Genomic DNA, 23,481 nt, shown 5'->3' with positions numbered 1-23,481 from the left:
AATACCCAAGATCAAAGATATATTCAACCAGCTTTGTGGTGGATCATACTTTTGCACCTTGGACATACACAAAGTATATTTGCATTTACCAGTTGACAAACACAGTGTAAAAATTCAAATGATCTATACACATCAGGGTACGCATTTGCCAAAGCGATTATTTTTTCCATCACCATTGCAAATTTCTGACTGAATATGTAATCATGGAACTTTTTGCAAGCCAAATATGGAGCTGAAGCTTCTCTGTCAAGCTAACTACTTTTCCGGCAGCTATAAGTGATTTTGATGCAAAGGCAATTGGAGGTTCACTTCTATCAGGCATAATATGTGATAACATTCTAGATACACAAAATGGACAAGCATCTGTTGCCAAAGTCACTGGAAGTTCTGGGGTTAATGGTATGAGAACTTGTTTACTAGCAATTTCAGACTTGATTTTTATTTATACTGCTTCACAATCAGCTTTCCATTTGAATGGAATATTTTTCCTAAGAAGGTTGTTTAGTGAATGAAAGAACTGATGCACTCTTGATGAATTTTTGAATAATACATAAAAGTTCAAGAACTGTCTCAATTCATCAATATTTTTAGGTCTGGGTGCTTTTTGAATATCTTGAATCTTAGCTGTAGATTTGTTCAGTCCTTTAGAAGTTATGACATGTCCAAAGTGTTCTACACTTTAAAAAAAAAAATTACATTTGTTGACATGCAAATTATATTTTTTTAATTTATGTAGAACATTCATCAAGTGTGTTGTGCATTTCTTATAAGTCTTACCCACCTAATTAAATTAAAAATATGCAGTAACTCCACACATCTAAATCTTATTTTAAAAAACTCATCTTTTATTTTAAAATTCATCCATGAAGAAATTAAATATGTTCAGTGCAGTTTTATTTATTAGCAGCGATTATTTTGTATGGGAAAAATAATCGCTTTGGCAAAAGAGTACCCTGATGTGTAGAGATCATTTGAATTTTTACACTGTGTTTGTCAACTGGTAAATGCAAATATACTTTGTGTGTGTCCAAGGTGCAAAAGTATGATCCACCACAAAGCTGGTTGAATATGTCTTTGATCTTGGGTATTGGATGTATGATGTCATGAAGTTGATTTTTTACAGTCACCTTGCAATCAGTACTTCAACATTCTGAATGATCCCCTTCTTCTATGATCCTTTGATCACACAAGTTATCCAGTTTTTTGTCAAATTTTTCTCGCATATGGTACTGGACGTGGTTTAACACACAGGTTTGTCATCTTTTTGTAATTTTAGTGAGCATGTATAATCTGGAATCTTGCCTGCTGTCTGCTCAAAATGATCTGAATATTCATTGATAGTAGTGGGAACAGATGTTTTTACAGCACACATAGGAACATGCTTCACTTTAGTGGAATCATGAATGTTATTTACGTTGATATCCAATTTGTGCATTCAATTTTGACCAAGAATAGGTTCTCTCTTCAAATTGACAAGATAGAAATTCTTCTTCACTGGATTTATTTTATTGTACCATACAATCACTTTGACATATCTGATAAGTCTAACTCATCGCTGAATGGTTAAATTAATAAAAGACACACATGATCTTAGTGTAGAGGAAAAAATTCTTGCCTTACAACAGAAAAATGAGTCAGTGGAATACAACAACATGATTGGACATTCTGTTTCTGATTTTTTGTAGGAAAAAAAAACAGTCTTAATTTACACATGAAATGGGATGTATGGGAATTTTATTTTCATCTAGAAATATTTTGTGTGTAGTTATCAATGGGTGGTTAATATCAAAACCCACAGTCTTATGATGTGATCACATTTAGTAGTTTAGTCTGTATTAAGAATATAATTTAACATCATTAATGTAAAAAATATTATCAATCATTCTTTTTTTTAACACTGACAAACACTGTTTTTGACCAAATTTGACACAAACATTTTTCTTCAGAGCTGTCGTCTAGCTGCTTGTGACCGCCGAAGAGCTTTTATCTCAGGATTTACTGGAACCATAGGTATTGAGAATCATTATTATTCATACTTTTCACATGAAATATTATCAGTTTTCTTAGTTCAAACTTTTGTTAAGTTTACTAGTGTACATGAGATCAAACATAAGAGCAAACATCAAGAGAGTGAAATATAGACTACATCTGTATGCCAAAGGTAAAGGACCCCATGTCACAAAAGGAAAAGTTTACAGAAGAGCAGTTTTAATATTTTTTTATTGTGTGTCTTGTTATACATCTTGCTTGTTTTATAAAGTGAATATGTTTTCTTATTGAAATAGAACTTAGTCTCTTATAGCTCTGTGTAGTGTAACAAAAGTACAGCAAATTGAGTGTTTATACAAAAATTGCCACATTTTCAAGACAAATAAAATTTAATTGGTCGAATGGTCAACGCATTTTGGCTCTTCAATGGAGAGCCAAAACGCGTCAGCCATTCGACCAATTAAATTTTATTTGTCTTGAAAACGTGACAATTTTTGTATAAATTAAAACCAGGCAAAGTTTCTAATTTTTTTTTGTTATAAAATTGAGTGTTATTCCAATGTTGAAAAAAATGGGCACAGTGCCCTTTACCTCCAGTATACACATATAAAGGATACAGCAGTACTACAGACTGTCTTATACACATATATGCACATTCTCTGATACACTGGGGTAGTGCTTCTCAACCTATTTTGACTTGCTGAGCCTTTTTCATTTGATCATTGGATCATTTTTGTCGCACCACTGTCATTTTCTACACACAATAGCTAATTGGACAGGGACCTACAATTTATTGCCGATTCCGAATGTCAGGCTTGTTTTTTATATACTCACAGAGAGAATGGCGGGCTTGTTTTTTATATACTCACAGAGAGGTTGGTGTGGTAACTGTTAGAAATGTAATCGCACTAGTTTATGTTATATATGTATATGTATAAATGACGCTGCATGTCCATGAACTGGTCGTTTCTAGTTATTTGCGTAGGTGTGTGTGTGCTCGTATTGTGTCCTCTCTTGTATAATAAATAGTCTTCTTTCTGATATCGACTCGCTCGCACCTCTCTCTTTAACAGCAGAGTGTGGTTTAGGTTTATGTTTTCGCGGTTTACGTTGGTTTTGTAAGCAATTGGTCTCATAGGTTACATCATGGCGGAAGGGAAACTTCAATATGTAGTGGAAACTTTCAATGGAAGGAATTATCTGTTGTGGAGTAGACGGGCGGAGGCTCTTTTTGCTGTGAAAGAGCTGGATGCTTACTTACTACGTGAAGCGGATGAGTTGAAACCAAGGGAGGTCAAGGAAGTCAAGCAAGCATACGCATTGCTCATGACTCTTATCAACGACAAGGTGTTGATGTTCATGAGTGAACAACGATCTGCTCTGCAGGTGTGGAACGAGCTGAAATCCACGTATCCAAAGGATGGGACGGTGAGTCAGATTTTATGTCACAAAGGGGGTCACTACCATGAAAAGAAACACGAATGTTTGATGCGTCAACACATCGATGAACTTCTTGGTATCATGAATAAGATAAAATTCGGGGGGACAAAAATAGATGAAGCGGACATTTTAGTTTATCTTCTCATGTCATTACCGGCGGAATATGATGTAATAAAGTCAGCAATAGAGAATCAGCCTAGTGACAATCTAAGTCTGGAATTTGTGACAAAAAGACTCATTGTTGCTGAAGCACTGATGCTGGAGAAAAGCACATCTTAAGGACGATTAAGAAAAATGCTACGCCGAACTGTGGTGCTGCTTTCAGTGTTTCCAAGAAGAAAGTAAACTCGCCTAAATTCCAGAAATATAAGCCAAAGTGCTATGGGTGCGGTCGCCTCAGCCACTTCAAGCGGAATTGCTTATTTCGGAAATATTCTGTTGCAAAGCAGTTTGAATCGGTTGCTGTAACTTTTGCTGTCTGTGGTGTCAACAATGGGTTCTTCATCATGGATTTCGGTGCTATGTCACACATGTGTAGTAAGTGTAACATGACGACCTGGGATCTCTTACAATCCTTATGTTCATTTAATCTTGTTTAGGCCCCAGGGTTCATTGGCTACCGGAAACCACCCGAGGCTTCTGCAGACAATCCGGTTCAGGCCAGTTAGTTCGCTTAGTCTGACGGTCGGGGGGTGGGGTCTCCTAGCCATCGGGCGAGAACGGCGACAGAGGTCGGGCTGCCAACATCTCATATAAATTCTGCTTTACATCCATGTCAGAGATCCCAATAGCTCATCTAGTTACCTTCTCTTTTCCCTTTGCGGTTCCCGTGGCTCATTGGTGGGAACCGCGTTGAGTCGTCATCGTCAAACTCTACAAATTTAATTAATTGTGCAATATATTAGTGCAATATAATGTAAATGTTCAGCAAAGTGTTATATAAATGTGCAATATATTTTACCTCCATACCTTCGGTGTGTCCTAGGACCATCTCACGGTCTATAATGTTATGAGTGTTTATACAATGTGCATTAGGCCTAAAGGTTGTGGATCCTGGTCAGATCTCCAATTTGTTATGTTTGGTTGCCAGATTCAGACTATTATAACTTTTACAATATTTCCTTTTCTCTCATGAAATTATGTAAATTAGATGCAAGCTCGATACCACACCTTCGATCTTCTGATTGGTTATGCCTTAGGGCATTGTGGGAATGCTTCTGTATAAAAACCGGACAGATCTAATCTTTTAGATCTTACAGATCTAATATTAATTCCCTGGACGGATCATGCTGATCCCTTGGGAATACGTGAGGATCATGTTATTATTATATTATTATATATAAGATCTGCACAAACAGCCACTTCTACTTTCCTCCAACTAACGTCTTGTCTTAATCACTAAGGCGTCACGCCCTGTGGAGGTGTGAGCTAGATCGTCTCTCTGAAATAATGTGTTGAAACTGTAGAGGTGTGCCCTTGGCACCTCACCCGTCTCATCGCTGGTCTTCATGCGAAAACCCAACGCCGTCGTGATCCCGTCGCCTGTGGATTGGTTAGTGGCCAGACCGGTTACCTGTGGACGTTCACCTCCAGTTCCCTACGCAGTGGCTGAGCTGTGAACTCAACGTGTTTGGAGACACCAAACCCGTCTGATGCTGGTGTCCAGGAATCTTCTGCTGTGAGGTAGACACCTGGGAGTGTCTATCGGACGATGTGAACTAATACGTGAAAATCTGGACATGGCGGTGAGACCATTTTGTTTTATTGTTCTGTTATAATATTGAGAGAAAGGTATAATTGTGATAATTGTTGATAAAGCGTTATATTAATAGTTAATATATAATTGAATAAATGCTTATAGTTTAATCAAAATCTTGTCTCTTTCATTGTTGTCATCCATTCAATGGCTACTGGCGTAAAATGTTAAAGAACCGGGAAATGCAAGCTAAACGTTGCATTTTAAAATATGGGGGCTTGACCGATACCAGTTCATTGATTTGGATGACAATTTTTAAATCGCAATATTAAGATCTTATCTTTAAGCTCGAGTGTGAGTTTTTGTGATCACATCGCAAATTCACGTTTTAACGAGTGAATGCATTGTAAATTCGTGTTTCAACGAACGATCGTGAACAACGTTTGTGTTCTGTTAGTCGATCTAGTCGGAGGTATTATATCTAGTCAAATATTACGATCGTATGATAAATTCGAATTTGAACTTTTGGAAAAATGTTGTCTTCGATGATCTACTCCGATCTAATATTTTTTTTGCATGTGTGTTTTGATTCTAATATTTTTTGCTGGATTTTTGCAAATATTTTTGATAAATTAATTTATAACTGTAACAATGAATTCTAGTTATTTGAATAGTACGCCTGGATATTCAGGTAGAGGTGATTTTTGTATACAAGTTGAATCCGATCACAATGATCTTATTTTCGGGAATGACAATCATACTCGATCAGGGTTTTCACCCGCAATCCCATTGAATTCCGGCAATTAATTTGCTAGGCCAACTTGATGATCACTCACGATTCATGAAGGTTTGATTGTTGAAAAAGAAAAGTGAGGTTCCTACAGAACTGATAAAATTTCTGAAGCTGAATACTTCTGTGAAGAAAATACGATGTGATAATGCTAGTGAATATGTGAAAGTTGAACTTGTTCGTTACGCAACAGATAATGGTATCAAGATTGATCCTGCTCCTCCTTGCACTCCAATGTTGAACATAGTTGCTGAACAAGCGAATTGAACTTTGCTGGACAAAGGGCGGGGCCCCATATTTGAAGCCAACTTACCAAAACAAATGTGGGCTCGTATATTGTGTCCTCTCTTGTATAATAAATAGTCTTTCCGACATACACTCATTTTCACCCCTCTTCTTAACACTAACCCCTCAATGGGGGACTATTTGCAGTATCAATTTTTTCTGTGGTCATGTCGCCGTTTCTGTTGCACTGTAACTGTAACGTTTTAACGTTACTTCCCAGATTCTATTTTTATCCTCAAGTTTTTTGACAGCACAAGGAAATAAATCGATACTAGAATTCAAATCAAGGCATTTATTCAATTACCAAAGCTAAACATAGTTACAATATTAATTCAAGAATTTTCCAATGATATAAAAAATTTAGTTTAACGTTAAATTAAAAAAGAATTTAAACGTATCACATAGACTTTTTCATATATTGCACTTATCTGGGGAAGTTCCGGAACTTCGGCATGCGGTTAGAGGTGAGACACTAAGTCTGGTTTTGAAGTGGACGTCCGCTGAGACGAGACCCATCAGAGGTCGATTCTCACTGGCCCCGAGATGGGTGAAGCCGGCTGGGAGCCGTGTTTCCCATTTCCAGGTGCACTGTCTCGAATTAGGACAACATCGGAACCAAGAGTTTGGCGAAGCAACAGATGTGAATCTGTAGAAGAGACAATCGTCGGATGTCAATCCAGTGGGTGCCGAAGAGCTAGAGCTGCAGGAGATTGGGAATCAGGTGGCGATGAGGCAGATGTTGAGAACAGCCGTTGTCGACACGTCTATTTCACATAGTTGGCGATACCAATTAGACCAGGAAGTCTGGGTAGAGACCTTTCCGACGTCACCCGGTTAGCACTAGAAGAACCAAGCCATTGCTCATATGTAAAGTTACTATTAAAAGTTCGGACCTGCCGAGACACAAATGTAAAATTAGATAATCATGATAGGATGCAATTCCAAGCCTAAGGCTAGATGAAGTCACGTTACATTAGACCTGTTTATTTGAAGACTAGCACCACTGTGCTATAACATCGGAGCACCAAACTCGCTAAACGAGTGAGGTGAAGAGAAATGCAACGGGATGCGATGAGATGTAATGCAAAATGCAAAATAAGATGATCATGATAGGATACAATTCCAAGGCTAAGGCTAGATGAAGTCACGTTACATTAGACTTGTTTATTTGAAGACTATCACCACTGTGCTATAACATCGGAGCACCAAACTCGCTAAACGAGTGAGGTGAAGAGAAATGCAACGGGATGCGATGAGATGTAATGCGATGCGAACTTTCAATAACCACAGCCTGTATATATACACTAGTCGGGAAACAAGTCTTTTGGTCCACTTGGACCGCAGAAATACTGTCACATCATGAAAAATATTACATCACAGCAATAAACTATTATGTCACAACAAAAAGAACATTAGCATAATTTACATATAGTTTCGAAATATTAATATAAACATTAAATTACAGTTTGGCAACATGTCAGGCGAGCTGGCCAGGTTCACCCAACACGACCAACCACAATCAGGAAAGTTTACCAACGGAGGTCCACGGCCATCCGCCGGCAAACAAAATACTTATGTTAACATAAAACTTAGAACATACAAGGAACACAACCTCCAATGAGACTGGGTGACATTTCTCCCGGGAGGCATCAACAGATTAAGAATTAAGGATGATATCGCCAAGAGATTAATTTAGGTGGGACATTAGCTGCCTGACCTGCAGTTTCATCCTCGTCATGCAACTGGAAGATCCCACCCTCCAGCCGAAAGACTAAGCGGACAAACTAGCCCATACCGGTATGCTAGCGAGACCTTCGGTGGTTTCCGGTGGCTAAGCAGTCCCTGGGATCTAAAAGTAAGTACTCTCTTGATATTAATTAAGGAAAACATGAACCGGAGGACGTCATGTTACAAACATCCCTTTTGGGTGGTTTTACATGCCCAGTTCGAATTATCCTCAGTTAAGCCAAACAACAAGTAGGAAATAAATAAACAAGTTTGTTTTGTATCACTTCAATTCAATTGTGCTTTAGTACATTTAATGGATTTTGTAAATTTACATTCACAGGTTAACCCTCACCTTATCATTTAGAACAATTTTACGATTAAGTTTTTTTTCCAGTTCAAAAGTTTTATTTTAGTAGATTATGGTTGGATCTCACCATCGAAGTACATGTTCTGCTGAACATCACCTTTCCAGTCGTGAACCAGGGTAGACACGATGCAGATCCATCCACATTAGTAGAGCTAATTGGAGAACCAAGTTCCGGAGTTCATGGCAAGTCACCAGCAACCAACACCAGGTGAAGATGAAAGTCCTCGAAAACTAGTAAAACTAACATAGTAGAATATAAGATAACTGGACATCGTGATCGGCGTAGATCGACACCTTCATGATAATCCATTCGGGGTTTCATCATTCAGAGCAGGCCGATAGTTACCAGATAGGTGCTATAAAATTTGTTAAAAGCTATTAGACTTTCATTTACAAAACTTTTCATGATAAAATAATTTTCACCGAATCAGCCGGGAACTAGAGAAAAAGCATTATTCAAGTTATGACATGACTTTTTTTAGTTTAACAACCTCAGCCAATCGTTGTAAGCTAGCAAAACAAGAAGTTATTTGAGATAAAATGCAGTGAAAAAAGAGTGATCGTGACAGCATACAGCCGATATTTAAAGGGAAAACTCTGTATCGCACGTGTCTAAACAAGCCAATCAGCTTCGAGGTCATTTCATTTACATATGGTCGCAGGCCGGCAACATCACGATCGGCCTTGATCGTCACCACATGACCACCGCTGCCGATGAAAAACAACAAAAAGTAAACATTTATGTATTTATGCAATGACGATTTTGGACTTTTATGCTGGGCCCCATGGATACGTTACAGTACCTCTGTGTCAGGAAAGTTTTCTGACAAGGACGAACCGGGTATCGAACTCAAGACACCTCAAAACATCCTTTGGCACTTTAGCTGGGTATCTTATCGACCTGGGCTACCATGCCCTTGGGCCTTTTTCCAGTCTGTGGTGGAGCCCCATAGGTCTTTTTTTTATTTATTTATCAAATTTACTAATTTATTTTATTCTCCTGGAGCAACCACAGAGACACAACCCTGCAAAAAGTACACAAGGAACCCTAAAGGCTACACAGAGTATAGGTTGGGAACCCTTTTACTAGGGTGATCACATATTTCTCAGAGAAATATGGAAAGTAGAAAAATCTTAGATGCTGAAAAATATGGGCATAACTGGTTGTTGCTAAAAAAGATGCCTGATTGATTAATGTCTGTTAGTTGTTTAGCATAAATAAATCATGACGGTTATAGTATGAAAGTTATGTAACATGTATCATATATCTTGTAATACCTTTTTCATCACACCCACAGAAAAACAGCACTTTCTACACGAGAGACATGGGGATCCAGGGGTATATTGTAGCAGGTGTAGCTACAGTAACGGCTGATACAATTTCAAGTTCTTGTTTCTTTGGCTGCAGATTCATTGATGCCATAATAACAGGAAACAGCAGCAATGAGGCTAACTTTTGTCTAAAGTTTTCACTTTCAGAAACATTCAAATGACAATGTTTTAGAAATATTTTTAGAAGCACTATAGAAAAACCTTTGAAAATGGTTTATAAAATGTTTGTTTAAACACCTACAATTTCTATATTCTGTTCTGAAACAAGAATTATCACTGCAACAGTGTTTTCCAGAAACTGGGAAAGAGACAGTGAATACAAAACCATGAATATGAAATCCGCAAGTACAGAGAACCTCATGCATGCTAATTAATAAAATTCAGTTAGATGTTTCACCTCTGTGAAAGTGTTTACTGCATTACACAAAAGTGTAATGCAGTAAACACTGCTTTTACAAAATTTTTCCTAACAAATGTATAAATCAAATTATGGCTTTCTTTGTGAGGAAAAAATCATTATGTACAGTAAAACCTCTCTTTACAACACCAACGGGACAAAAAAAATTCATCCATAATAAGAGATGTGACTGTTAATCAGGTGTTCAAACACCTGATTAACTGCATACTTTTATTATATGAGGGGAAATAATTATTTGGCCATAAAAGAGTGGTGACCGTTAAGAGGTGTTTTACTGTATTATTCAACATAGAATTGTTATTCCATTGAATTGTTATTTTATTTTTATTGTAAGCATATAATGTTGACAAAACAATTTTTGACAAAACAAACAAGTATTTTGTTAATTATTTGGTGTATAAAAATAATTTAAAAAAAAAAATTAAAAATAATTTAAGTTAGAACTTTAGTGATGTACCAAAAAACATTACATGATAATTATTTCATTTTTTCATAATGTGGTCAGAGACAGATTTAACGGTGGGTGCACCTGGGACCCTGACTTCTGAAGGGCTCCCAAAACCATGGCCCCCACATGCTAGTGCCGGGCCCCCAGGCCAGGATTTTTCGCGGGGCCCCTAACTCCCCCCCCCCCCCCCCCCCCCGAAAAATTTTGTGCACCTCGAGAAAAGATTGCCTTGAGAAAAGATTATGGTGTATTTTTTCAGTAAGAAAAAAAAAAGAAAACCCTTTCGGCGGGAAGAAAAAAATGTTGAATGCCCCCCGCCCCCATGAGAAAATCCTGCATACGATACGGCATTTGTATATGCAGCAAAACATCGCTACAACGATAATCGATAATAAATACATCTACAATGATATTTTTTTTCAAATCTTGTTTAGAATGGCCTGGCTTAATGTTAAACTGTCAGTACAACGACATCATCTACTATGATAAATGCCTCTATAACCCGATATTTTTAGGAGATTTTTGAAAGCGCTACAACAATATTTTTTATATTTTGTTCAAAATCGTTTTGAATTTAATTTTAACTTCGCCACTTGTTCTCGTTCTTTTGAAGACGTCTGATGACATCAATATTTTGCACTAAATGATCACCGAAGGCTAACGTTATTTGTATTGCTGCACTATGTGTACAACACAAAAGCACTATGCAGTAAGCTTCTGTACAGGGACAATACACATCTAAGTGAATTTTATAAATAAACTAATCAATTACAATTTTTTGTAACGAATAAATACATAAAAGCGCATTTTCCGATGATATTAACAATGCCAATATAGAAAAAATGACAATAGCATAAATTTGAATTGGTCCGGAGAATATTGTTATATCGAGGTTTCACTGTATATTTAAACTAAATAATAAAATATAATTGTGTGTGTGTGATAAATATTATCACATTTCGAGATATGATTATGTGATTTGTATATAATTTTACGCAATACAATAGAGGTCCCCTATGGGCCAGTTAAGAGAACGAATTGGTTAGGCGATATGGTTTTCCCATAGAAACTTGTGATTGCCATAGGCGTATTGCCATTTTCACGAGGGTGGGGGGTTACGTTCTTTTTTCCTGCAATAATTTTATAATAATTTTCCCTTTGCATACGCCAATGGTGATCGTGATCCATGGTTGGCAGGGCTGCAACTGAGGGGGGGGGGGACAAGCAGGTATCTTGCCCAGAACCAGAAGAGTGTGCAAAATTCACCTTTTATAGCCTCTTCTTCAAAATTAGAATCAAAATATGTGCTTACCTCAGCTGATGAAGCTTACGGTCCTGATGGCTAGTGTTCAATGTCAAAGTCTCTTGATTAACGATAATACCTCTATTATGGCATTTTTCTTTGTCCGCAGAATATCATTATATCGAGCTTTCACTGCAGTTTTATCATGCATAATACTAGCTACAATACCCGGCGCTGCCCGTGTTTTCTTCATTTATTGGGAGGATTGGAAAAGTGACAAACCATTACAAAGGAATAAATATATAATACTGGCAGGATTAAAGAAGTGACAAGCCATTGTAAAGGCACGTGTAAAACGCATTAATAGGGAACCATGGTAACCGAAGTAAACATTCCGAAAGTGATTGTTGAGGCCAAGAAACCATTGTTGCCCGACGATTTTTCATCCATTTCGGGTATCTGCGCTTCTCTGACGAACTTTTAAAGTAGCCTATCATTCAATCCGGGCCCTGTTTGGTATATATCCAAATTTTGGCAACGATCGTTCTAAAATTGTGAATTTGTATAGAGAACATACACACAGACACAAAATCAATTTTTTATATATATAGATATATATGCACAGTATCAAATTTATCTTTAGTTTCTCTCAGATAAGATATCCACCACATCTCTATAGTTTTGTTGTTCACCAAGCAAGCAAGTATACTCATACTACACCAAATGAAACTACTGTAGAATCTCTACACATAACGAACCAGTTTGAAAAGTGTTTTACACAAAACAAAATTTCTATCCAAACGTTTAACTTCAATTTAGAACATCAAAGATTATTCCTATAACGCATGGGTTCTCAAACTGTGCGCCTCCAACCTTTGTCATGGTGTGAGGTTTTCGAAAATATTGTTTGTTGAACAGCTCTGGAGAGCCGGTGGAGCTAGCGTATAAGCATTGAATAGGGGAAAAGAGCGCCTCAGGTGGAAAAAGTTTAAGACGCCCTGCTCTAACGTGAAGTTATTCCATGCAATGATTTTTTTGATAAAACGAAGCGATTCCGTTATGCCAGGCGATTCACTACAGGCGTGCAAAAAGAATAAATAAATGTAGTGAATTAAAGAGTTAAAGTAATAATACTGAAAACTATTTTCATTGGCCTTGGTTGAAGCACCGGCCTGAAAAATTGTGTGTGTGTGAACTGAAATAATTCAAATATTTATGTTCACTTCATCTATTCAACTGAGCAACTTTATAGTTCTGTTACACTCGTTTATACGACGTTCAAGAGGCCGAATCAAATCGTTTTATATAACGTTTTATGTATAAGTCGAAGTGAATAACAGCCTTTTCAAAAAATTATCCCTCCCCCATACATATAAAATGTTATAAAATTTTATGTGTTTAATTGCATTCCAATTCTGTTCTAAAAAAATATTTCATACTTGAGAGGAAATTAAATCACATTTCAAATCATTTAAGGAAATAAAATTTGGCACAACCTTTGGGACACGACATTGGGTACAAAATTGCAACAAAATTTTCTCGACTTGCAAAAAGTTCCCCATCTTTGACTTTTTTTTTAGCAGTAGATGATTTTCAATCAGGAGCTTGCTCTTTGGTTGTTTCTCTACTTTATAATCGTTTCAAAAAGTTGAAACGAACATATTCAACTGACTGGTTTGCAAGCAGGGCCGTCACTTCAACTTTTTCCGGGGGGGGGGGGGGTCAAAACACATGTACTCAATATATGTATATATATATATATATACCATTTTTAGGGTATTTTCAAAAGGTCATATGGCCTTCAAAACAATTGAAACCCATTTCTTCGGGACTCTCTACATCTGCGTATTCTCAGAAAGAGGCAATAACCAAATCACCTAAGTGTCCACTGTAAATGGTCATCAGCCATCTCACTGGTAGTTTTCGTATACGTCAGCAATCACCCTAAAATTTAGGTCTTTTGCGGTGACAATATGCTAGAACTGTTGCAGCAACGCTTTTTCACTGCATACAAAAATTTTGTGCGCATTACGTTTTACTTTTTTCAAAAGTTTCCGAGTTTTATTCGAAGTGAAAACGTCGAATAATTGAGGTTTAACGTTAAATACTTTAAATGAATGAAATATTTTAACATTAAAATGTATTTGTTGTTTAAAATGTATTGTTACCAATTGCTACCCAAGTTAAACGTCGTATAAACATGAAAGTTGCATAACTGAGTGACGTATGAACAAGGTTACTCTGTAATTTGTAGATATGCCCTATTAAAAATAATCGTTTTTAATTTTATGAAACACAATTCAACAAACATCGCAACTGGCCTCGATGCATTGACAAACTCTTCTGACATAGATTTATTATAGTTAACTCTTGATGCTCAAAATAAAAATTTAACAAAAATTCAAATTTTTAGCTTTCTTACCGTTCTTTTGGGCTAGAACCATAGGATTCATCCACGTGGGGAAAAAATCAATCCTTTATGCATGCAAAGTCGTTCAACTATTTTACTAAAAGATTTCGAACTACTGTATTTTTGCAGACGCGAACCGTAAATATTTTTCTGTTCAATAGATCCAACAATATCGTCTGTGAATTACAGTCTGTGAATTACATTCACCGATCCAGCAATATCGTCTGTGAATTACATTCACCGATCCAGCAATATCGTCTGTGAATTACATTCACCGATCCAGCAATATCGTCTGTGAATTACATTCACCGATCCAACAATATCGTCTAATCGTTTTGAGGGGAGATGTGTCCTCAAGACAGTAAATAAAAAAAGGCTGATGCAGAATGTAGCTTTTTCTTTTCAGAAGCATGGAAAAAAACCCTTGATTTGTTCGGACTGGGAGAGGGAGGGGGTTACTAGAGGGGCCGTGAGCAAAATCACCTGATTCAGTACACACATCATTACAGCCATTTCGTACAATACTTTTTGGGGGAAAACGCTTTAAACGAGAAATCTCGATGAGTATCAGTAATAAGAGTTGGCACCAGAGAGTCGCAGGACCCAAGGAGGAAAAATTAATGCGGGATCCACTGTATGCAAAAGCTTGCAGCAAAGCTGTCTCAGTATCGTAACCCGCCCACGAGAGTGGGGCTGGCGAAGCTTCAGGCCTGAACCACTCTTGTCATTTTTTATCTTTCTTCCACACTATTAGTTCACAATAGAGGGGGTCCGCTGAAGAGCGCAGCCTACGGGCCCCTGTTCCAGGTTGTTGGGGGGGGGGGTCATGTGCTTTATCAGCACCCAGAGGCAATTTCACTGTGGAATACAACGCCTGTTTACTCCAATTTTCATTCTATCGAGACATTATGGCCTTCTACGAACTGAAACAGCAGGGGTCGCGCGGTATCCCTGTAGGTCCCTACACACGCTCGACGACTAGATAAGGATTATTCTAGTGGCTATAGCCCTGAGGACACACAAAATACTGGTGTTCTTGACGTCTCAGTAGCCATGACCATCACAATGTCTTTTCTTCCTTCCTAGGAGAACGACTGCCATGAGAGCCGGGGGGGGGGGGCTTGTACAATGTTCTTTTCTTCGTTTCCGGGTTGTTTTTTTTTCGTTTACTTGTACATGTGTATAGTTAAAAAAATTTTCAATGAGATCTGAGGTACGTAGTTCAAGATATCCGTCCATACGAATACAAATTGATATGATTGATATTAAAGAGTCCTGTCTATTTTCCTATGGGACATATCTGAAAGAAAAATAATCAAAAAGATCTTTCCACTGGGCCCCAGGGCTGGAGCCCTGTCAGGCGCCCCTCCCCATGTGGGGGCCATGCCCAAAACCCAAACTGTACACTTTTTTCTAATTCAACGGGCCCAATATTTTCTTTGCGCCCGAGGCCTCAACCAACTTTAATCCGCCACTGAATGTGATAGTAAAAGTGTTAAAAAAAATTTCATATACAGTGAAACTCCAATAATTCAAATGTGGTTGGTTAATTTGAATTTTTAAATAATCAAGTTTAAGGAATTTCCCTTGAACTTAGTATTCAATTTAATGTTGCATTACGTATTTAAGGTATCTGACTGTTGAAAACATCATTTTGGAAGAAAATATTGATTTTTATTTTTTATAAAAGCCCTGTTTGCTGTGATTCTAAAGCCGGTACTTGTTTAGTTTATATGATGCTTAGAATCAAAGTTAAGTTCACTTTAGTGTTGCATTTTACATAAAAGTAATACATGAATAAAACTTTAAACAAGTTTTATATGAAGAATGTTATTTTTGACATTTTACTTGAATTTGAAACATAATTTCTAAAAAGCTATTCATTGTATCAGTATGAAATTTTAATTTGATATTCTGATATATATTTTTTGAGGTTATGAACTAAAATCTAAGGTCTATCATATATATTTGTTTAATTACAGTGTTTTATAGACCATGTGCAGGATGAAATTTCTAAAAATTCACACATCCATCAAATACAAATACAACGCCACAACAGGCAAATTGCCCAACGAGGTGGCTGACTTAAGAACATCATGGATCCCCGAGCCCCTACCTACTACTGCTACACCACACATGAACCCCCCCCCCCCCCCGCGGAACCCCCCAACGAATCTGTACATGCGGGAATGTGCGTGTACGTGTAGTGCAACCTGACGTAAAGTTTGTTTCTGTGTAATGCTTGTTATGTGTAGTGCTGTCATCTGCCCCCAGTTTTACTAACTATGAGTGAAGTGTTATGGTTGAATGATTTTACCGTTGTAGGACTGTTGCTCTCTGTGGCGAGACTTTTTAACGGGAAGATCGGCTCGCATTTGCACCTTGAAGTTGGGAACCACAGAAAACCAACTTCAGCCGACCACCACTGTGGGGTTCGAACCCGGATCCTCGCATCACGAGTCCGGCACTATAACCACTCGACCACCACAGCGGCTACTAGTGTATATAGGTGTAGTGTATAGTGTATATAGGTACACTAGTATCAATAGATACTAGTGTACCTATAAGCATACCGCATGATCCTTTAGATTTTAGTTCATAACTTTCTTTATTTTAATGTATTGAATGAATGAACACCAGGACTCTGCCACCAGACTTATGCAGTTGCTGAGATCGCTTCCAGCCCAGCTTCGTGGCAGAGTCTGGAACAAAGTATGTGTACCTAATAGTCTGAGTGTGTACCTAGTGTTGTGTCTGATTTTGCAGTGCTGCCATCTTTACTTCTATTTGTGAGTGAAGTGTAATGAGTGGATATTTTTAACATTGTAGGTCTGTTGCTCTCTGTGGCAAGACTTTTTTAACAGGGAAATTGACTCACATTTGCGCCTTGAAGTTGGGAACCACAGAAAACCCCCAAACTTTAGCCGACCAACACTGTGGCATTAGTGCGGTACATTTTAATGCACTGTAAAAATAATAAAACATTCCATTCATAGAATTTTTGCAATTGTGTTTTCAAATATTAAACAGATTTTGCTTAAAATTTGACATAAAAAAATTTTCACAAAAATGACATATATTCAGTTTTCAATTTAAAATTTATTTCACAACTAGCTATAATACGCTGTGTCGCCCAGGTTTCGTTCAATGAGGCTTTTTTGGATCATATGATATCTCTCTCTTTCTTTGAGGGACATGCAAACCATGTCTAAGATCACCAATATGGCGACTTCCTGCCCGACTCATGAAAAAAACAAATCTAGATTTAAAGAAATGTAAGAATAAATATATTTTTTTTTATCTTTTTTAAAGGGTGCTGGGTATTTTGATTTCCCCCCTCTCCTTTGAATTTCAAGTTAGCTCTCTCTGCCTGTTTCTGCTTCAAAAAATGCTTAATTAAATCTGTGGAATTTTTTTATGTCCTTTTTACGGGCCCATAATTAATTTTAAAGGAACCTAAACTATATGAATTTATGCAGTTCAATATTTAAAGACAATACGGAGACATTAATTTTTTCATGCTTGAGAAGATATAAATAAAAAGTTGAAATCAATGTTATTGCATGGATATTTAACTCAAAAATTAGGTCCGGCTAATTACTTTATATTTAATTCTATGGGCTTCGTATCTCTAAGCAAACTCAATGTTTCAAAAATCGAGTATTGAATACAATTCTTAAAATTATTGATGTGACAGAAAACCCCACCAAATTTCCGCATTTCTACATTAAAATCGGCAATTTTAACACTGATTTCTATGAGGATCACCCTTTTCCTGACCCTCAAAGTGATGCTGATGATGACGTCATTCAAAAAACCTCATTACTGGGAGTATTGAAAAAGTGACAAACCATTATAAAGGAATAAACTAGCATGCATAATACTGTCAGCATTGAAGAAGTGACAAACCATTGTAAAGGCATAAACACGTCTGAAACGCATTGCTAGGGAACCACGGTAACCAAAGTAACCGTTCAGAAAGTGATTTTTGACGCCCAAAAACCACTGTTGCGTGACAGTTTTTTGCCCATTTGGGGCACTTGCCCTGCTCTGGCAAAATTATAGTAGCCTATCGTTCAAGTCGGGTCCCATTTGGTATATATGCAAAATTTGGCGACAATCAGTCTAAAATTGTAGATTTGTATATAGAACATACACACACACACACACACACACACACAGACAGAAAATCAATTTTATATATATAGATTTATGTGAATATACATATTATATGATGTTAATGGCAACCAAGGAGACAATATCCCATACTTCCTGTTATTACAATAACCCCACCGGCGCCACAGTGGTGGTTGGCTGAAGTTGGATTTCTGTGGTTTCCAACTTCAAGGCGCGAATGCGAGCCGATCTCCCCATTAAAAAGTCTCGCCACAGAGAGCAACAGGCCTATAACTCGGTTGTATTCATATCTTCAAAAAACCATTTCAGTCTACCAAATTAATGTTATCGAGCATAAGCAGTTCATAACAATACAAAAAATAACAAATAAATTGAAGTAATTTTTTTTCAAATTTTTACAACTCTATACACATATTCTTACCCATTTAAAATATTCCGTTGTGTGTCATGCTATGACAGCAATGAAATTAAAAGTGCTAATAGCAATACGTTTTTAGTTTGATATCATTCATGATATTCAATGGTTTTGGTTTTAAATGAAATTGGTGATAATCTTATAACACGAAACATCCCTTTTGCTTGGTATTTTGAACATCACTTGACCTTGGACATCTTTTGCTATCTTATCAAGAAAAAGTACAACACATTCTCCACTGAACACCTGCTATGAATGCAGAGTTGGCTGGATCTAATGAATAGGCCGCTTCTTTTTAAACAGTATCATTGTTAACCTTCATACATTCAGATAATGGAAGTTTTTTCCACAACCTTAAATCTCTTTTAAAGGATTTTTTCCTAGTGTGTTTAAGTCAAATTTATACTAACAAATTTAAATCAGATGTTCTTAACCTTTTTAGCAGCAACTTTGTGTTCCCCAGATCTGTTTCCAACTTTAAAAATATGCTTATTGAATAAATTTCTAAATAATAAAATGTGGCTTTTTTTCGAAATTTCTATAGCCAGTAGTAGGAGTCTTAACAGGTGAGTGAACAGAAATGGAACAAGTGCCAAATCAAAAGGGGCCCCAAATTATTGAAAGGCTTTCATCTATTCTGAAATTATTTATTTTTTCACTTCTGGATTTTTATTAATTTTTGAATAATTTCTTTCATCAATTATCGCATTATTTTGCATTAATTATGGATTTATGTACATACTTAATTAATTAATTTCAAATTTTGAAACTGATCTTTCTTAAAATATTCATTTCCTATTAAAAAAAATTATTTTCTTTGAAAAGAAAAAATAGAACTTATGAGTTAAGAGCCCCTAAAGAGAGAGAGTTAAACTATTTTAAATTTTTCCCACACCCTGAGGGTAAATGAAAGCTTGTAAAGTTATCAAAATAATAATAGTAATTTAACATGTCTATAAATCTGATATAAAAATGTTTGTAGATAAAGGAACCAAATCAAAAGTTCGAAAATTATTACAATACCCTAATAAATGTAATCATGGCATTTGAAACTTATTATTTCTTTAAAAAAACAATTCGTTGGAAAAAGGAAGAAAAAGACTGAAAAAAAATTGCAATTAATATTATCGCTGAAAAAAATTATTTGTATTGTAAACATCTTTTTTTAGAACGATAATGAAGGAAGACGACGCAGGAGACGAGGGATTCTCCCCGTTTTTGCCTGTAGGGTTGGTTTGCATTTAGACGTACAATTTTAAATTCGTGATTGAATGCTGGAATGACCAGTTCCAGCACTCACTCCTAACCGCACACTTTTTTTGCCTTCACATACACTTTTGAAGGCGGTTCTGAAATTGTTTACAGCTATCGCGCATAAAAGCGTACGTGTAAAGGGGCCTTTAATCAATCCCACTGCCTGCAATGATATGGTAAGCTTATGTATTACAATTTGAGGCATGGTAGAAAACATTTGTATACACAATGGTTGTTTCAATTTGGGCACCACGAACCAAAAAAAGAAGTTCGGACAATAGAGTGATTTTTCTGACCATGTTTTAGGAAGGGGAAAGGTAACATCTGAAAGAGAGAAATGAGAGATTTTCCAGCAGCAGATTAGGTGGTATTTTGTCGCTATAAAAAGGAAATGTAGAGCCGTGGAAGTGATGATTAGGCGAGCTTTGCATGACCATAGATAAAACTACCTTTTCAGAACAGTTTGCTTTGTACAAATGGAAAAGTAAAAAAAAGTTTCTTTCTTTCAAAAGTGGAGGAGGTTGATAATCATCGCAATTTAGAACCAATACTGTAAGAAGCTGGACACAGCTATGTCTGTTGAGTCAGAAGATAGGAATGTAAAACGATTGTTATTTCCCAGTTTTTTATGACTTTTCAAGTGGGGTTGGGCCATTGATTACTGTTCAAATGTAAAAAATAATGTGTATATACATATAATAGTACATACGTATCGCAAGAGATTGTCGACACTTCAAATTCATTAATGGGGATGGAGGGGGGTGTTAGTACTTTTGAGGGGATATTTTGGTGGCAACCCTACTTTGGAGTGGTTGGTCAGCCTATGAAGGATGCAAGTAGATTGTAATAATAATGCTGTAAGCGTAGTAATAATGTTGTAAATGTAGAATCGAATCGCCAACACAGTACAGTATTTCAAGCAAAATATTTTTTGAATGAATGTGTTTAAAAAATGAATTTTTTAAAACCTATTTTTTTTGCCATTTTAAATAGTGGATCATGCACTTTGACCTCGTTCATACCTGTCACAAGGAGTAACAAAAATGTGCTCTCTCTCACACGAGAAAACCCACTTGTGGCACCCGATCACTGGTCCGTCTGGGGTGGACTACTCACCAGACTTTCCTAGTAGTGCAACAAGGGGCAACTCGGTCACACTCGATGTGCTCTAGAAGGGCGTCAAATCCAAAGCAAAAGGGCAAAAAAATTAAGAAAAATAATTTGTGCCCACTGTAGGAGGGGCGCCAAGTCCAAGGTAGAAGCGGCCAAAAAAGTTAGGGGAAATTATTTCTGCCTCCTGTAGTAGGAGTGCCAAATCCAACATAAAAGGGCGATATTAATTACAGAAAATGATTTCTGCCCACTTCAGGAAGGGCGTGATATCTGAAGTGGAAACACGAAAAAAAATTAGGAAAACTGATTTGTGCTCCCCCCTCTATGAGGGGTGTCAACTCCTAGGTAAAAGGGTGAAAAAATGGGAAAAATGATTTCTTCCTGTTCCAGGAGCAGCACCAAATCCAGGGTAAAAGGGCAAAAAAAAAATATTCTACATGATAATGTTATGACGTAAAATATCGCTGTTCCTTCAAATGCATCAAAACGAAGCGATTTAAACAAAAGTTTTTTTTAGTTGGGGAGGTGGAATAGAAGGAAGAAATGGATATAGCTGAAGTCTTTATAAAGAAAAAGTATGGTACTAAAATTTGAAATATAAATTGTATTTATTAAAGCAAAAAAATTAGTATTATAAGGGGACGTCGTGTCGGAGGGTGCGTCTCCTTTCCGTGAGGTGGCGGAATATCCCTAAACACTTGTTATTGGAGGGGTGTCCAATTTATACACGAAACTACGGAACTTAACGAAGAAGCCTTTATTTCGAAGCACATTCAAAACAGACAACATTCCAGGACGGGAGCCACATTCCAACTCGCGCTCTCTTCTCTTGGCAGATAGATTTTCTCTTCTCTTGGAAGATAGATTTTCTCTTCTCACCTTCTTTTAACAACGTATAAACAAACAAAGCATATTATGTGGTATAAGGCCACAGAGTTAGTAAAAATGTCCATACTGGAAAAATAGATTCGTTACAGTATTAAAAATTAGTATGTGAGTTTAGTCAATAGGTAATAATTACTTAATATAATCCACAAAACTTGAAACATTAAGAAGAAACACTACAAAAATAAGAACACTATTTTTTCACTTTATGTGCCTACTTGCAAAATCTTCATCAATGCCATAGACAAAGATCTGAAACCACGTTCACACAGTTGTAATATATTTGATAATATATTGATCTTTGCACTCCAAAAATATCCGCTAGAAAGTCAAAACGCTACTGTCAAAACTATTTCAAGTGTTTCAAGGTTTACTATTGTCAGGAAATAACAGCTTCCCCTACTAAAAAAAGTTGAATTGATTATTATCTCAAAAATGCTTTTCATTTAATTATCTTGTCAAATTTCATGAATTCTGTTTCAGGAACAGCTGTGATAACTGAAAATCATGCAAGTCTGTGGACGGAAAGAAGGTATTTTCAGCAAGCCGATAAGCAGTTAGACAACAACTGGACTCTCTTCAAAGATGGTAAATGGAAATATATGATGAATTTCATAGTTTTGTACTTTTTATTTATTTGACAATACACAAATATACATATGAAATTGAGAGTGCGCACACACAATCAAGATATTTATGTGGCCCCAAGGGACAATTGTCCAGGAATCCTATAAGATTTATATATTTTCGGTTTACATAAGCAAAATGAGAGAGAAGAAAAAAAAATAAAATAAAAAAGAAAAAAGAATAATAGCAATAATAATATAATGAGTGATACATATATATGGGGTGATTATAAAAAAACTATCCCGACATATGGGCCCCTAACTATCATACCATTCACAGAAACTGAATGAAATTTTGGCATAAGGTATTTTGAGGTATGCGCTCAAGAATGATATGGAAAACAACAGTGTCACTCTAACAGTTACTGTTACAGTGAGAAAATTTCGAAAATATCAAATGGCAACACCAAGTTTTTTGTATTGGAATGCGATCTCCATACTGAAAAACACTAAATAGCGTTGGAATGGCACCTGTAGCACGAAAATCCCCGGAGCTAGGCAAGGAAAAAGTAAAAAGGACTTTGCCGTGCACCAGAGCATTAATGTTCGTTTCATTCGTCACACCGTTTCTTCGGCTGAGATAACAGCCTGATTAGTCCTCCACAAGGTCATGTGGAAAATTTGTGAAACACAATAAAATGCTTTATTTTATGCTGCTTCTCTGTCCTTATTGGTTGTCCTCACTTTTAGCCTATCTACCGCCGGTGATTTTCATGCTACAGTTGCCGTTCGAACGCTATTTAGGGTTTTTCTTAATGGCGATCACATTCCAATGGTGAAACATAAAACTTGGTGTTGCCATTTGATATTTTCGAAATTTTCTCACTGTAACCGTAACTGTTAGAGTGACACTGTTGTTTTCCATATCATTCTTGAGCGCATACATCAAAATACCTTATGCCAAA

General features: G+C 36.7%; 1 protein-coding gene across 4 annotated transcripts in view; it reads left to right on the top strand.

Annotated features, from left to right (window-relative positions):
• The window catches only part of LOC149084792 (xaa-Pro aminopeptidase 1-like), a 537,471-nt gene that overhangs the window by 126,772 nt on the left and 387,218 nt on the right, over positions 1–23,481 (top strand). For all 4 annotated transcript variants that reach the window (XM_089232535.1, XM_089232536.1, XM_089232537.1 and 1 more), the window contains 2 exons: positions 1,947–2,010; positions 22,434–22,538. In XM_089232535.1, the coding sequence (XP_089088661.1) occupies positions 1,947–2,010; positions 22,434–22,538 (169 nt within the window). The remainder of the gene's footprint in view (positions 1–1,946; positions 2,011–22,433; positions 22,539–23,481) is intronic.

This window comes from Pholcus phalangioides, unplaced genomic scaffold (assembly GCF_987345545.1).
Source record: "Pholcus phalangioides strain wild (caught in Gottingen) unplaced genomic scaffold, Ppha-v1.0 ptg000007l_1, whole genome shotgun sequence".
Classification (NCBI taxonomy): domain Eukaryota; kingdom Metazoa; phylum Arthropoda; class Arachnida; order Araneae; family Pholcidae; genus Pholcus; species Pholcus phalangioides.
The sequence above is the reverse complement of the archived record's forward strand: the minus strand, read 5'-3'. Positions and strand labels throughout refer to the sequence as shown.